This window comes from Gavia stellata, chromosome 11 (assembly GCF_030936135.1).
Source record: "Gavia stellata isolate bGavSte3 chromosome 11, bGavSte3.hap2, whole genome shotgun sequence".
Classification (NCBI taxonomy): Eukaryota; Metazoa; Chordata; class Aves; order Gaviiformes; family Gaviidae; genus Gavia; species Gavia stellata.
Genome location: NC_082604.1, coordinates 23,017,694 through 23,030,363, shown reverse-complemented (window position 1 = coordinate 23,030,363; position 12,670 = coordinate 23,017,694). Strand labels below are relative to the sequence as shown.

The 12,670-nt window shown below is 33.9% G+C and overlaps 1 protein-coding gene across 1 annotated transcript in view; it reads left to right on the top strand.

Moving 5' to 3' along the window:
• NAALADL2 (N-acetylated alpha-linked acidic dipeptidase like 2) overlaps positions 1 to 12,670 on the top strand; it is a 289,387-nt gene that overhangs the window by 166,170 nt on the left and 110,547 nt on the right. Inside the window, exons 7-8 of the mRNA XM_059822897.1 lie at positions 103 to 308; positions 1,819 to 1,938. Of these exons, the coding sequence (XP_059678880.1) occupies positions 103 to 308; positions 1,819 to 1,938 (326 nt within the window). The remainder of the gene's footprint in view (positions 1 to 102; positions 309 to 1,818; positions 1,939 to 12,670) is intronic.

The following is a 12,670-nucleotide window of genomic DNA, read 5'->3' as shown; positions in this document are numbered from 1 at the left end:
AGACTACTAATACAGTTCATCTTTTAGTTTTTTTAAATTCTTTTAATGCTGGTATCCAGAAGAAATTAGATTCTCTTGTCTGTCTGTCTTTTCACATTTCAGACAGATACGTCATCATTGGTAGTCATCACAACAGTTTGAATACTTACGGTGGACAAGAATGGGCCAGTAGCACTGCTATCATCACAGCATTTATACAAGCCTTGATGTTGAAGGTTAAGAGAGGCTGGAGACCTGACCGGACCATTGTTTTCTGCTCATGGGGAGGAACATCATTTGGGAACATTGGTTCATACGAATGGGCAGAGGTAAAAATAATTTTAGGCCTCATTGCAATAATGATTACTTTTGTTGAAAGCATGAAAACTGTATGAGATTACCACATAGAAATTATGGTTCATTGACTGGTCTGCGACATCTGTCTGTGTTCATTCATGTACTCCACAGCAAATGCAGTGAAAACTTCTATAGAGGCAGTTCCTGTGGAACAGAGCATGTGTGATAATGAGATGGCAAGTTGTTTCCATAGCTGTGAAGGCTGCATATACAGCACCTTTGTGAGCTGATTCCCCTCCCTAATTCAGCAGAAGACTGTAAAAGAGGGTGTTGCAAGAGTTTGGGGGAGGAGGGGAAAACCCCAAAAAAGACCTAGGCCCAGGAGTAGCTTAGAGGACTTTTTCTCCTTGGGGGTTCAGCAGTTACTAATTTTTAATCAATAAGCTTAGTGTGGGGAGAACTAATTCAAGAGCATACTGAATGAAGAGAACTGTACCATGGTTTACATTAGTTACGTAAACATTTCAGTGCCTCCATGGCTACTGCTGATTCACTTTTCACATATTGGTGCTGAGGAGTTAGATACAATCTGACACAGACAATTCCTTGGGCTCTTACTTTCAACAGAATAGAAATCAGCTTATTGAAAGAAAATACCTCATCAGAGTATTATTGATCATACATGATTACAGGGGACTTCAGTTGATAAATTAAAGCAATAGCTGGCAGAGAAGTTCATGGCTGCTGAATGAAAACAGTAGATAAAATGAAGAGTTAATTGCTTTTTATCATGCGTGAGAAGCGGCTAGCTCTTGTTGAAGTTTCATGCTTCCAAAGTGATTATTCTTCAAAAACAAGAGGGGGTGAAAAAATCAAATTGAAAAGATCCAAGCTGGAAGCAAAATTTGTTTAGTTCCACTTCAAGTCAGCTTTACATCAGATGTAATTGCGTTACACCCCTTCTGTTCAATATAAAGAGCCACTTCATGCAAAGAGTAACTCATTACTGAGAAGGCAAAGGGGATCTTTTTTAAAAAGAGATAGTAATTGAAACAGTTTGTACCTACTATTTCTATAGTCTAAAACAAAATAAAATGAAAATACTGGGAAAGTTACGCAATTCAAATCTGAATTTGGTCTCTAAAAATTTGAGTACATTTAACTGTTGATAATGATTGCTTTTGAAGTTCGTCTTCTGTCAGGCATAAGTTCAGAAGGCCTTCACGTTGTTTCACAGGATATAATGTTTTCATTTTTGTCCTTACAAGTGTAGTCATTTCTAATTCCTCCTAGGTCTGTTTGCATTTTGTTGAGATGACGTGTGAAATGGAATTATAACTTCTGCTGTATAGAGAAATAACACTAAGATCTCCTTTGAAGTTCCTAACAGCATGTTGTAAGAAGTAGCAGTTAAATAATACTTAGGGAATCACAGAGGACAAAAACGTAGGGTGCAGTTTTTCCCTAGAGGGAACTGAAAGAACAAAACAGTCTTAATTATAACGATACATGGCAATAACCGTTGCTCTGCTTGTGTTGTAGGATCTCAAGAGAGTTCTTCAAAGAAATGTTGTGGCTTATGTTAGCCTCCATAATCCAGTGAGAGGCAACTCAACTTTACACCCTGTTGCATCCCCTTCTCTTCAGCAACTGGCAACAGAGGTTAGAAATAAATTATTTTCTTTCACGTGTGGTTTATGTGGTTACATGGTTAATGCCCTTGATGCTGGTTGGTTTTAGTTAACTATAGGTGGAGGTTGTTTTATTTAAGCATTTTCACCTCACAAATACACATGAACTGTTTTTATTAAGTAAGCAGGTTAAATTTTATTTAAAAAGTTACAAGGTGTGTTAAGGGGTTGGAAAGAATAACCTGTTTCAACAGCTCATTATACCATGTCTCACCATACTTGCATGCCCTACAGCTTTTTCACCTTTTGGCAGCTTTAAAGTAACATATTTTTTATTCTTTAGCACAAAGCACGTTTTTCTCTTCCTAACCTGATCTTTCCAGACTGTTTCTCAATTTGCGTTTAAACCTGTATATTTACCAGATGTAACGTGACATACAGGGAGAGTATTACTCTTACTATAATAAATACTGTCTAAAGTATGTCAGGTTCAGTGCTCAGCTACGCCTTTGCAACTAGTCTACACTCAGAGTATTCTGTAGTTATGCTGGTGTAAGTGCACATAGGCTTTAAACTAATGGCCTTATCGCTTGTTTCTGAGGTTGCTGACTTTATTAATATTTAAAATTAATTGAAAATAATTTAAGATACATACTAAATGATAAAAACAAATTAAAATGGTATGCATAAAATGGAGTTCAATTTGACTTGCATAAAGTATGCTTTTTAGATGTTTTTTCTAAAATTTGCCAAGCTAATACTCATAAAGTTATTCTGATGTTTCTTTGACTTGCCTCTGAAGCATTTGGTACTAAACACTGCTCAGAGTAGCATCTTGAATTAAATGGAGCGTAAGACTGATCTTGCTTGGCAATTGTTGTCCAGCTAAGTTAGTAAAATGATATCAGTCAAATTGCGTCTTAGCAATGTTTTAACCATTTCTCCTGTCCAGTGATTAGGTGGTAATTTCCTCATGGAAAGAATCTGGTTTATTCTGTGTAAGTATTGTGAAAAACGCAATGCAAAATCATTTCTTTTCAAGGAAGAAAAAGCTTTTATTTTTGGAAAATTATTTATACTGTTATATATATGAGTCTACAGCTGTTATGGATATGTCAATTAAAATTTTATTGTAAGTTTTAGCTACTGTATTTGCAAAAATTGCTGTTCTGATAGGTTGCTAGCCTTTTGCTAACCTATTGGTGTTTGCAGTCCTATCTCCATGAAAACAGGTATTTGCTATTTAAAGGAGTAAATTTATTACATTAAGTCCTTGAGCAATTTGGTTTTTTCTCATTTCATTTCTTTGACTTCACAATATGATCCATAGCAGTGATCTGAAAACTAAACTGTCTGGAGCTGTGCAGCAGACACCTTAGTTTCTATTTATCCCTTTAGTAAGATTTGATTCTTTTATTCTGATAAACACCATATTAGTAAGAGTGTTACAATCATGCCCACTATTTTGGAGAGAAAGCAAAGGAAATCTCTTTTTCACTTGCACTTTATTTTTGTGGTGCATATGGGTATGATGATGTAATATTTTGTAATACTTGCTGTAATAGCAATTGTATCCTATACAGTAGTATGGACACAGCCTCCCTTAGCAGTCCTGCCTTGCACCAGTTAATTAGTTAACAGTTAGTAAAACATGACTAGAACTTAATTTTTTTCTTCCAGTAAACACCCTCCATCTCACCTCTGATTCTTTAATGGCTAAGGCTTTATTATTGAGATTGTGTCCATTCTGCGTGTTTACCTTGAAGCCCCATTTAAAAAGAAAAGGACAAAATACATGCAAGGTAATCTGTGTACTTTTTTTTTGGTAGGATAATATTACTTGTAATTAATGCCACTGTCATACGGTTTGTGACGTTAAAAAGATTTGTAGGAATTATTGCTTCCAAATGCTGGCTAGATTTCTGAATTCATGTCAAGTTTATTGACAGTGATGGAACAGCCCAGCACAGATCTTCATTTGTTCCCACGGGTAGTCACAATTTGCCATGTGTCTAGAAGATTTTCTCTGGAAGACTGATGTACTTAGAAAGAATATTGATATTACCTCCAGCGCTTACCAAGAAGACAATGTAATTAAAAATTACCTCAAAATTATGATAGTGCAAATGGGGTAAGATGTGTCTTTCTGGAGCTCATCTCGTCTTGAAGAAATTGTGAGTCCTTTCACATGAGATTCTTGTTAACAGGTGCAGGTTGCAAAGAAGTGCTTAAAAAGTCCAGTGAGAGACAAGGATCATTTTAATTTGGAAGCATAATTCTCTGAAATTAGGTTTGTTAGAACAGAAAAGAAGGTGAAACAGGAATTTAGGATTAATAATGTCAATCCATTTTAAAATGTGAAGAGAAAATAGCCAGTCTTATTTAGTTAGATAGAAACTTTCCGTAATTTATGAATACATGGAAGACACCGCACACTGTACCTTTGGATTCAGTGGTAAAACTCATGCTTCCATTTTTAGACTTCTCAACAAGAGACCGGCTTGCATTATTTTTTCCTGTTCCTAAACAGTGTTGCAACTCTGTTTTGAGGAGGAGGAGACTAAGATCTGCTCACCATTTGCACTAAGGACTAGAGTTGGGTTTTGTTCAATGCTCACTGTTGTGCTAAAGTTGTGGGCACTCCACCTGAGTAAAACAGAGAAAGAATGTTTTCCTAGGGACAATTAATACTTGTTAGAAACACCTACAAAGGTTAAGTGTTAGGATTCTAGGGAAAACAATGAAAAACTGTAGTCTGTCCTGCGAAAGAAAACTCGAGTAAAAATCACACTAAATGCAGAGCACTTTATGAATGCTACAAGGACCATAGCTTAAAAAGAACTGTGGAGAAATGGCAAACTAAGATAGGCAAATGCATACAACAGTGTTTTTATTTCCTGTGCTGTAAATACGTGGCTTTTCTAAAATAAAATTTTGGAAACTTGCTAATCACTGCAGCTTCCAAAACACTTTTTTTTCCTTAATTTCTGGAAACTGTAGGAAAAGCAGGGAAGATGTTTTAGCTGAAATGCAGTTTGTATGAATATTCTGGACTTACCAATAAAAAGAAAAATTACAAACCTGATGAGTTGTCTACTATGTGAGATCTGGTGGTCAGTTAGAGAATAGGATAAGTGCTTGGCTAATTAACAGAGACCATGACTTCTTAAAGATATTTTATGTAAAGGGATTACATCTTTATTTTAGTTGCAGGTTTCAAAAGGGAGCTACATAAGCAGTCTGCAAATAATAATTTTACGTGCCTATCAGTGGGATTCAGTGGGATTCTGGTTGAAACACCAAATTACATGAAGAAGCTAATTTAAATATTTGGATTAATTAAGCAAAGAGAAATTCAAACAATTCTGAGACCTTGACATATTGAATTCAAATCTTTTTTTATATAACTATGCTAATTAGTGTCCACATTAACAAGAGGGAAATACTGCCAAGTTATATTTTTGCCTACTATTAGTTTGTAAGGAAAATGATTGTTAATTCACTTGCTTAGTTAGTGAATCACCATTTGTTGGCAGAGTGTCATTGGTAAATTGGGTTTGTTTGATGCTGGCATTCATTCTCTGTAAATAAGGCCATTAATGAATTTTTCTATAATTAACATTTCACAAGTAAAAAAGTTATTATGAAACATAAATTAATTGCTGTTTTCTTTTAACTGATTGTATGACCACTGCTGACCAGACTCCAAGTCTGCTGTTATTGCTGAACCCAAGAAAACTTACTGCTCCTTTCTCCTAAGGAAAAGAGCCATGTAAAGCCATCAAAGAATGAGTTGAGCACTTTCTATATCAGAAATGAAAAATGACTGTACCAAGTACTGTTCCATGCTATTGATCAGTATTTGTTTCTATTAATGGAGTAAATAGCGTAAAACATTTTTACATGTAAAGGTGATGTTATTGACAGAAAGTTATTTTTTCTTTTTGAAGTAGAACCGAAGATAAACTTCGGTATAGATGCTTGTTACTATTATTATTTCCTGATTTTTTAAAAGAAGTCTTACATTAATGTCCGCATTGATTCTTTTCTTCCAACTTCTATGTGTTTTCTCATTTATTTTGCTTTACCTTCACCATTTAATAATGGATCTCCAAGCTTCATATATCAGTAGATTGTAAAGAAGAAAAAAACATTAAAATAGTATTTGAATTGCTTGTTTTATGTCATATAACAGAAGATTACAGGTTCCCCATGAATTTTCAGTTTTTACTTCTTATTGCTTTTAGTGTTATAATTGATTGCAGATGTTACTTTTTATATTTGTGTTGAAAACCTAAAAAAATCTATTGAGAATCAGAAGTTTATGCTGTGAACTTCTGTCTCAGGAATTCATAACTACATTAAAACAATTCTGTTGATATAGACAATACTTCATTGCCAGCTCTATTAAATTCATTAGGATGTTTCTTCTCCAGTGTTAAAAGCAAAGTTCCATTTAATGGTGGATTTGATTTTGGAGTTGCAGCAGGTACTTTGCATCTCCTAACAATGCTTTTATTTTGATAAAATGTTGCTTTGTCCACTGTTGCATATTTTTTTCACTCTTCCTCCAAATTAAACGATTTTAATAAATGCTGATTCAGACAGCGGCTAATGATTTCAACCTGCTCATACATTCTGATGTTATGAAAACGCTATTGATGGTAATCACGAGGGAAAAAATTTTGTTAGCAAGGAAGAATGCAAGTGAACTAGTTTTTATGCTGTGATCTTATCGGGGATCTGCCAGAAGTCCTTTGTTTCTAATGAATCAAGCTTTCTGCTTCTATGTCCTTCCCTATCTTTACGAAATTAAGGTATTAGGTTCTGCTAAAAGCATAAATGATGTATAATTTCAGCAAGGTTTTTTTGTTTTCAAATGTAAATGTCAATTTTGATAGCCAATGTAGATAAAATTGAAGAAATCTGGACATTCTGTTATCTTTAAATGTAGTGCCTGGAGTATGGGAGATTTCAGTAATTCCTTACCTGCTGTAGAATGGATTTCGGTTCCGGGCTTCTATTGTCCAATCTAATTAAAACTGTCTAATGTAATAAGCTGTACTATGTAATGGAATTCTTTTTTATTTCCAGAGACTTTGTCCAGACTACAGTATTAGAAAAGTTGACTTCAGTTCTGTCTTAATATTCCTTTGCTTAATTTCATCTTATTGCTCCTAGTTATTTCCCTTCAGAACTGACTTTTCCATGATGATAGAAAGACATTTTCATAGTGATAGAAAATCTTTCATGTAGAGAGTTTAAAAGTAAATTTCTCGTTCTTATGAAAGATGATAGATTGACAGCTCTGGATATTTTAAATTTTCTACATAACCACAAATCATTGAAAAGTTTCTCTCACTGTTTTTTTTCTAGTCATTATTAACTATGTTGTTGAATGAAATTGACTTAATAGCTATAAGCTATACAACACAAACAGCACAAGGGAAAGAAATGCATGTGCAAAAATGAAGCATGTGGTAAAATAACCAGAAAAAAAGAAAGCATCTTTACATCAGAATCTACAAGACATTAATGTAAAATGAAATGAGAATTAAGACTTATTATGTCATTTGGCTCATAACGATTAACAGCTACATGTTCCTTACTTTTGCACGTGACAGACAAATAATCAAAATTTTGTGCAGCACAACACCCTTTCTAGCATGCAGATCAATGTGGAAAAAAATGTATCTGAATAATGAAAAGCAGAACACTTAGTTGTCATACAATAAAAAAGGTGAAATATTTTAAGTAACGTGATAGATATTCAACCTGGCCAAAAGTATTACATACCAATTTTTTTGGTAGTAAGATATGGCCTTTCTAAGTGTGCTAAACTCATATTCTGGGAATGGGAAGCTTTAAAGTGCTCTTTGACACACCATTACTCAATCTCAGTATGTCTTCTAGCTATGATTATTCTTTAGATAAGCCTGAAGATGGTTGTTTTATGAAGTGCTGTGACTTTAAATGATTTACCAGTATTTTCTGTTGTAAAATCGTATGCCATTTTATATGGTCCTAACCAGGTCACATATTGAGAACTCAGAGGAATGGGAAGAACAATAGATTTGTAGAAACCTGGGAAGGTTGGGGGTTTTGTTTTCTGGGGGTTTTTTGTTTGTTTGTTAAGCTATGTCTTCTAGCAAGAGTAAAAGAGTATCCGTAGAATACTAAGCCAGTAACTGACATAAAAGCACTGACCTGAGCCCTGCTGGGAAACAGGCATAGTAAACAGCATGGAATTCCTGCTCATGCTGATAATTTTGAGGTTGGAAGTTCTCTTCCAACATGGGCCCTTGTCATGCACGCACAGAGGACTCTATTTTAGTATTCAGATTCACCTGCATATCCTTCAGGATCTGTCAGACATCTTCAGCAAATCTAGTTGCAGTGCATGTGTCAGTTCAGTGGCCATGACTTCTGAACTCATAGTAAGATGGCTTTGTTTAGTGCTTGCTCGTTCACTTTATACTCTGGATGGCATTGTATTCGAAAAAGACTTAGTAACAAAGTTGTAATTTGAATGGTTTAGAATCACCTTAAATTATGGTGATTGTTATGTTTTAGTTACATGCTTGTCTTTTCTACTTTTACATCTCAACCTTGTAAATTTGTCACCCAAAGTGTCCCTTTAACTTCAGTGTTAGTGCAGTTACATTTCTTATATGTGAAAACAAAAAACTGATTCTTTTAAGGCTATTAATTGAATTTCAGTGTCTATTCTATAGGCATAACTATATAATAAATACCCAAATTTGGGAAGAAAAAAAAAGCCAAAACAAAAACCCAAACACCTGACCAATTCAGTGTCAGTCATCCAAAGGAAGAAAAATTCTTTAAATTTAGGCATCTTTGTTGGCAAGAACTTAACAAAAGCCTTCGATGAATTGTTCAGATCCAAAAGTTTGTGATGGCTAAACTACGCATGCAAGGTAAAAAGAGAATGGTATATAACAATTCAAAATTGTGGAAGAAGTGGGGAAAAACATTGCATAGCCATGTAAAGCTGTCATAGCGTGAATAATCACAAGCATCAACTTGAACTATTCTACGGGTTCCCTGTTCGTTCATTTTTCATGTCCTATTCATCTGTTTACTTTACCACCAGAACATTCTGGTGGTGGTGTCTTGTCCAGTGTGAAAAACTACTAAACAGGGCTAGCATGGAGGTTATCAGGACGCTTCATAAGCTGGAAATTTGAATTACCAGGAAATTTCAGAAGTCATTTCAAGCCAATCAAATATATGTGAAAAATCTCTGTATTTGCCAAATTATTCATGAGGTTTTAATCAGTAATGTAGTTGAGATGCATTTTCTTTTAATAAGTCAAAGAAGCATAATTCCCATAGTATTACTACTCCCATCTTTAAGTGCACACACAATGTGACTTCACTGAATGTAACAGGGAAAAATTTTACAGCTGACAATATGAGATGTCAGGAAAAGAAAAATGCAGAAAATGGTTTTTTTGAAGTTTCTGTGAAAAGCTTTCTTTTGGCAGGTAAAAGGTCATACAGTTCAAACTTTTGTCTCTTGACAGAGCCTGGAAGGTGATTTCAAAACCTGTTTTGTAGCCATCTATTTTAACACTTCAATGCTTCGACTGTCTTTGAAGAGCCTTCTAACGTTTAGGAGGGATGCTAGCTTCTCAATTTTGTATCCTCTCTTTCTCTTCTTGATTAGATATCTTATTGTATAATTACTTGAAGAAGGCTGAATGTTCTACCTTCAGTAGGAAATTTGGCATTAGAAGAAGGGAATCTTCTAAAAACAAACACACACAAAAAATCAAGTTGGAAACTAGCTTCCTCTCAGTTTTAAAAAGTTCATCTTTTTCTCTAAAGTGAGAATGATCACATTTAATTTTAGTTGTAAAGATTTAAAAAAAGCTGCAGATGAGGTTCTAATTTATTGCTCTTGATTTTGTTGTCCATAGGCTTTTGAGCTTTCCTAGATAATTGTGGTATTCTGTGTCTGAATGGAAAAGAAAAACAGTATTTATCATTAAGATTAATAAACAACTCATGGTTTTGTGTGAATAGAGATTTAGATGGTCTTCCTGCTGTTTCATACGTTACCAGTGTCTGTGAGGTCAAGGAAGGGATTTGCTACATTCTGGCTTACCAGAATATTCAAGATCACCTACTAATTTTGGTTAATGAAGTCTGGAGTCAAAAAGTATGTCTAAACATTTGTGGAGAAGTTAACCTTAGTTTATCCACATTTTCTACCACTGATAGTTGCTTAATAAATACCTATTCTCAATAATACTCAAATAGCTTTTAAAGCTTCTGTCATGAAATGGACAAGTGTCAAGTATACTTTTAAAATCCTGTAAGTTTAGCACATTTTTATTTCATACTGTTCTCAAAAAATTAAGGAGATTGAAATTCAGTAGAAAAGTAGTAATTTAGGCTACCAGGAAACATACAAAAATTAATACAAAAATACTGACAGTTTTTGTATTCTTTCAAGTTGGCACGAGGATGAGAGGAAAATCTATTTAAGGTCATTTTAACTCTGAATTGATAAAGGTGTAGTCTACCAAGTAATAATTATGAATAAAAGAGAATGTAATGTTATATAGAAGAGGCTGACATAGTAGCTAGTGTACATGAACTCCATTGTAGTTTTATGTTTTTAAATTTCTGTCTTTCATACTAATTACAAAACATCTTATTTGATCTTAGATTCATTATTTTTAAAAAGCTCGTCTTGTGTGGTGTATTTTATTGTTTGCATTTTTTTTTTGCTGCATTTGGTCTGCTTATCAAACTTTGTGTAATGATGAGATTTTTATTTAAAACAAGTAGCAGTACTTATTTGCAGTTGTCACTCAAAATATTTAATTAATTCCAAATATCAGAAAAGCATCACAGATCTTATTTACAAAATATCTTCAAGTAAGCTTGTGAAACAATTGCTGTACAGCTAAAATGGAACTGAATGTTCAGAATGGAGGGTGCTTTGGAACCAATTATATTGCAGTTGGGGCTCTGGGGAATCAGGGGAAAAAAAAAAATCACATAAAATCTTTTTCTCCCTGTAAATTAATGGATCATTGTTGTAAATGAAACGCAAAGATATAGTTTGTTTGGTTTGTTGTTTTTTTGGTTTTTGTTTTTTTTTTTTTTCTATAAAGGAAATGAGAATTTTATTTTACAGATTCCATGATTAGGTAAAATGTACATACAAATGAATATGTAAAGCACCTTTGATGAAACAAAAGCAAAACTGGTAAGCACTTCAAGCAATCACTTGATCCAACTCCTCATTCTACTGCAAAAATAAGTCTCTCTGTCTTTCATCTTCCAGTCTACAAGATTCTACAACTTTCTCAGATGATCTGTGATTGTCTTACATCAATAATATTTGGAAAATTTTTTCATCTGTTGAAGTCATCACAATTGAAGATTAATCTTTCTTTTCCCTTTCTTCCACTGGTGATCTTTATTTTTTTTGCAACAACCTTTTTATGTATTGAAGAAAAGTTATCATTATACACAAAAGAAAATTATACACTTTATACACTGAATATCAGCTTCAGGGAATTGATACCTCTTCCTCAAAGTTAGTATGAAATTTGGTGTTTGAAATTAATTGATATGTCTCAGGCAAGCAAGTGAAGTCTTTGTTAAATCCTGGTTTTGCTAAAGATTACCACTTGAGGCACATTGCACTTCAACTAATATTTTACAATGAGCTAAAAAGGCAGAAAAAAATATATGTAGAGTCAAAGTGACTCTACAGAGAGCCTAATCAGAAAAAGCAATAGAAATATGTATTACACTTTTGTTTGTTGTATGTTAAAAACAGTATCCTGATTGGTTATCCAGTGATTTAATGCCTGTTCAGAGCAAAGGGTATTTGGAATATATCTTTGTAAACCAAAGTAGCTGACTAGCGAGTGAACCTGGAACCAAAGGCATTTTGATAAACTGAGTTTAATTAATCTTAGAACAGCATGTCTCATCCAAATGCCTTCTCTCTTTATCAGAATTTCTTTTGTAAAACATTTTTTTAATTCTCTCTCATGTGTAAATCTCAGTTTTCCTTTTTATTTCCTTAGATCTTTTTAAAAAGATTAGTCTCTAGATGTTAGTTTCAAAATTCTGGGGCATATCTCACGTATTCTGCAAAATGGCTTTGTGTTTGCATTTGTGGGTTTTTTCAACCTCATTGTTCTAATAATGGAGAAGAGGTTGAGGATGGAATTCTAGTTTCACTTCTATTTCTAGAAAATGTTGTAACCCTAGTGATTTAATTATATTTTTCCTAATTTATACTGTTGTAAGACAGAAGAGAATTGGGTCTTGACTTCTGATATATTTCCCTATAATGACAAAGTTTTCTGCTTCAGCACTAAAAAGTGTGGCTTGTAGTCTCCATGAAAGGAGCATTACATTTGTGTTGACAGAGCTACTGAAGGCATCTGATCCTGCTTGTCAAAAACTGCTTTCCTTTGGTATCAGCTAATCAGAGATAGACAGGTGACACTAGTTATCTTGTGAGTGATGAAAGAAATCCATTTGTTTCAAAAGAAGACTAAAAGGAGTATCATCTGCACCTTATTAGAATTAATCGCAATACTAATGATCTTTCTTTTTACCCTACTTATGGGGTGCTTAAATGCTTGTTTTTAACTTCATGTTTTTCTCCTGAAATATAAACAGTTGAGAGAACAGTCAGATAAGGTAGATGATGTGTGTGAGTATATGTGTTAACTTAAGAAGAACTATCATGGTGCAAACAAGTG